We start from the raw sequence: 1,114 nt of genomic DNA on the forward strand, positions 1-1,114 counted from the left end.
TGGAGAGTCAGGGGCCTCCTGGGGTCACTAGTCAAGCTAGGGGAAGGGGAAGGAGGGGAGGGAAGAAGGGGGAAGGGGAGGGAAAGATCCAGGGCTTGATGCCTATGGTCCCTTCTAGGGAGGGATTCTGACACCTTCCCATTTTCACTTTCTGCCCTGGCAGTTGGGGAGCCCCTGCCGATCCCTAAGATAGAGAATCCAAGTGGGGAGATAGTGGACAAATATCACACCCTATACATCAAGGCCCTGCGGAAGCTGTTTGATGAGCACAAGGTCCAATATGGGGTTTCAGAGACCCAGGAGCTGGAGGTTGTCTGAAAGCTGTCTGCCAGAAGCTTCCTGGCTTAGAAGGGAGATGTTGAGGATAAGCTGTGGCGGACTCGTGGGACCCAGAGACTCAGGGAGGGGGCATTAGAGGCAGATAAAGAGAGCTCACAGCCTCTTCTACTGGGCCGAGCCAGGTGACTGTTCCAATTCTTCATACCTTGGGCTTGTGGCCAGGCAAGGCATGGGGTTAGTGGGAAGCTCAGGGTCTCTTGTGTGGGGGTGGCAAACTCCTCCTCAGGACAGCCAATAAAAATGCCGCCTGAAATGTGTATAAGTATATAAGTATTTATTAAGCGCCAAATACATGACAGTCTCAGGGAAGATAAGAAGGTTCTGCCCTCATGGAGCTTCCAGTCTGATGGAGGAGAAAACATGGACACAGACATCTACAATATACAAGAGAATGAATACAGGTACATAAGAGGCATCTAAAGTGCTATACAATCAGTGGGTGGGGTGGGCAGGGAAGGCCTCCTGGAGGGGACAGCACTTGAGTTGGACCTTGAAGGACATCACCAGAAGGAGCTCTTATGGGAGGACATTGCAGCTGTAGAGGCTCCCAAGCCAGAAAACAAAGGCAACATTCCAAGGATATCAAGTCATGGCATCAGAAGAGGACCAGTGCAAGCTTAGAGTGGCCAAGGCTTATGTGATGGGCAATGACAAGAACTACTGGCAAGACTTAGCTGGCAGTGGCGGGTAGGGTGGGTGAGAGGGAGGAGTAGATGGAGGCTAAGAGGTGAAGAAAGGTCACAGCGGGAATGACACCTGGTGACTGATGGGACAT

The 1,114-nt window shown here is 51.9% G+C and overlaps 1 protein-coding gene across 1 annotated transcript in view; it reads left to right on the forward strand.

Annotated features, from left to right (window-relative positions):
• The window catches only part of AWAT2 (acyl-CoA wax alcohol acyltransferase 2), an 11,713-nt gene extending 10,970 nt beyond the window's left edge, over positions 1-743 (forward strand). Inside the window, exon 7 of the mRNA XM_069062374.1 lies at positions 164-743. Coding sequence (XP_068918475.1) covers positions 164-318 — 155 coding nt within the window. The 3' untranslated portion in view covers positions 319-743. The remainder of the gene's footprint in view (positions 1-163) is intronic.
• The last annotated feature ends 371 nt before the right edge of the window (positions 744-1,114 follow it).

The sequence above is a fragment of the Petaurus breviceps genome, unplaced genomic scaffold, assembly GCF_028583685.1.
Source record: "Petaurus breviceps papuanus isolate PSGF00001 unplaced genomic scaffold, PetGlider_PUasm1.0 90451, whole genome shotgun sequence".
Lineage (NCBI taxonomy): Eukaryota > Metazoa > Chordata > Mammalia > Diprotodontia > Petauridae > Petaurus > Petaurus breviceps.